Raw genomic sequence first — 2,695 nt, forward strand, 5'->3', positions numbered from 1 at the left:
TTCTAGGGCAGGGGTGGGCAAAATGCAGCCTGCAGGCCGGATGTGGCCTGCCAAGCCATTCTATCCGGCCTGTGGGGTCCCCCCAAAATTTAGAAAATTTAATATTTATCTGCCACTGGCTGCCTGTCATGTGGCCCTTGATGGCTTGCCAAAACTCGGTAAGCGGCCCTCCACCCAAAATAATTGCCTACCCCTGTTCTACGGCATGCAGGATCAGGCCCCTGAAGCCCTGGGACTGATACTTTTCACTTCCCCCATTTGGGACTCCTTGGGTACCTGTTGACACTGGTGTGGGTCCAGGGCTAGGATTGACAATTTAGTTGATTGGTGGCTTCAGACCCAGAAACATACTGGAGTGTCCAACTTGTTCCTGTGTGGTCTCCAGGGTGCTTCTTTGTAAGCAGAGAAAGCTGAGGTTTCCCCATCTACAGAGACATACCCCAGAGATCCCTGGGATATGTCTCTGTAAGTGGGGAACACACCACCTGTTGTCCTGCAAGATAAGTAGGTGAGACAATGGATGACGTGCACTTTGCCCAGTGAAGCAGATCAGTTATGCTATCCTGGCACAGCTGATCTTCATTTGGTGACACCTATTTCTAGTCTGGGAGACTGGAGGGAGGGTTAGCAAATATGCACCTAAATTAATCCCTTATTTGCTGGATCTGTGACCCTCTTCAACCCTCACACGGTGGAAGGATGTATCAGAAGTGATCCCTACAGAAGGAAATCTAAGGGGGAAAGAGATCATTTCTAACTCCTATGTAGCCCTTCTCTGTGTAACCAGGTCAGTTAGGTGGTCCCCTCAAGAGAGGCATTTTTCTGGAGTGAGCTAATTATTTTAAAAATTAAGAAACCTGGAATTGCAATATGCCTGCTCTTTTGAAATGGTTATATTCTGTTATACAACTAAATAGGCCTTGATTCCTGCCTGCAGTCAAGGAATTTACAGTTTAACTTAATAAGTAAGCTACAAAGGAAATGCCTGTATTTCCTTGATCCCAAAAGGCCTTTTCCACAGTTATAGATTTGCAGTCCTTGATTCTTAGGGAAAACCATTATGGTATAGGAAGGGATACTGATGGGTCACTAGACTGGCACTTTTCTTTCTCAGTCAAGTACTAGTGCTTTGACATGGAACAGTGCATTGCTGTTGGAGATGCCATCCTTTGTGAATGTTAAAAATATACAGTTGTCTTTTTTCAAAGAGTAAATAATAATCCCTATGCTTGGGCCAAATTCAGTTTTGTATCATTCCCCCTATAGTTTCAGTTGTATACAATAGTCTTCACATCCAGTCCTTTTAAGGTTGCTATGCTTGATTTGAAAAGGGACTGCACCTCTACGATGGAGGAAACTATTCCTGTGTGTATCTAGTCAAGGAAATATAGATCTTTCAAGATCAGGCTCCATAAATATAGTGTGTTTTATTTTCGTATGTAATCTGTAAACATGGTGATAGACTTTCATACAAATGTATAACCAAGCTTTTTTCTCCAAGTTCCAAAGGTAGAGAATGAGGAAGAGTCAACCACTTTTAACAGCAGCCTAGTCAAGTACCCTTGTAACAGCTTTGGAAAACCAGCCACAGAAATAAAGGTCAACAGGAGAACAGCATTTGGAACCACAACTCTTATTTTGACAGACCTTGGTAGTAAATTCAGTCTCTTAAAAAATGAAAGACGTGAGAATAAGACGCCAGATGGGAGTTCTCCGATTAGTGATGATAATGGTCGGTCACTGAATAACACTTCTAAGTGGAGTGGAAGCAAATACAAATATTATTCAGCCAACTCACCTGTAGGAAATACATCTTCACCTTCCCATCAGCAGTCTAACTTTTCTAATCCTATACAGCAGAAAGAGAAAACAGATCAGTCATCTCCAAACTTACAAAGTAGTTGGAGTTTATCAAGCAGGTATGTAGTCTTCCCAAATTCAAACAAGCTTTTTCTATCAGGTACAAAACTAGTTTGAAAACAAATTTAAGAATTGAAAACTAATCTAAGATTTTTCTTGCTGAAATGACTTGTTTTAGCCATTTGATATTTTACTTTGAGAACCCAGGCAGTTTCCTCATACCTCTTGTGCTGAACTGACAGTACAACATCAAAAGCGCTTGGTCCAACTACAGAAGGATAAGAGACAAAAGAAGATACAGTTGCATGGAGATGGAGACATGGCCAGAATAAATGGAGAGTACAAGAGAACTGGAGCTAGAGTTATGACGAATGACAGTTAAATACAAAGGAAAGAAATAAAAACAGAAAAAAGGCAATGGGAACAGGTGAAATAAGATTTAAAAAATATGAGGGGAGGTTACTGGAAAAGGAGCAGAGAGGATTAGGCACCAGTCTCTAACGCAAGGAGGAATTTAATCAATTTAATCAAACCAATTTAACCAATCAGTAAGAATTACTGAGTATTCTCTCAAATGCTGCCTTCCACCACCCCCCCTCACACACACACACACTCACACTCACACAGAGAGAGAAAGTGGGACAACATTATAGGACAAGGTGATCAAATGATTTGTTGAAAGATCCGGTGCTTAGAAAGGTATGCTTGGAAGTACATTGCTCTGAACTGTCCAAAATGATGATGATATTAATCGGAATGGAAGAAGGGACATACTTCACATTTGAGAACTCCTATTTAAAAAAAAAAAAAAAAAAAAAAAAAAAAAAAAAGGGGG

At 40.8% G+C, this 2,695-nt stretch overlaps 1 protein-coding gene across 1 annotated transcript in view; it reads left to right on the forward strand.

The window, feature by feature from the left end:
• The window catches only part of NEIL3 (nei like DNA glycosylase 3), a 74,334-nt gene that overhangs the window by 65,022 nt on the left and 6,617 nt on the right, over positions 1–2,695 (forward strand). Inside the window, exon 8 of the mRNA XM_019521868.1 lies at positions 1,502–1,919. Within this exon, the coding sequence (XP_019377413.1) occupies positions 1,502–1,919 (418 nt within the window). The remainder of the gene's footprint in view (positions 1–1,501; positions 1,920–2,695) is intronic.

This window comes from Gavialis gangeticus, unplaced genomic scaffold (genome assembly GCF_001723915.1).
Source record: "Gavialis gangeticus isolate Ggan-Ray unplaced genomic scaffold, GavGan_comp1, whole genome shotgun sequence".
In the NCBI taxonomy this organism is placed as follows: Eukaryota; Metazoa; Chordata; order Crocodylia; family Gavialidae; genus Gavialis; species Gavialis gangeticus.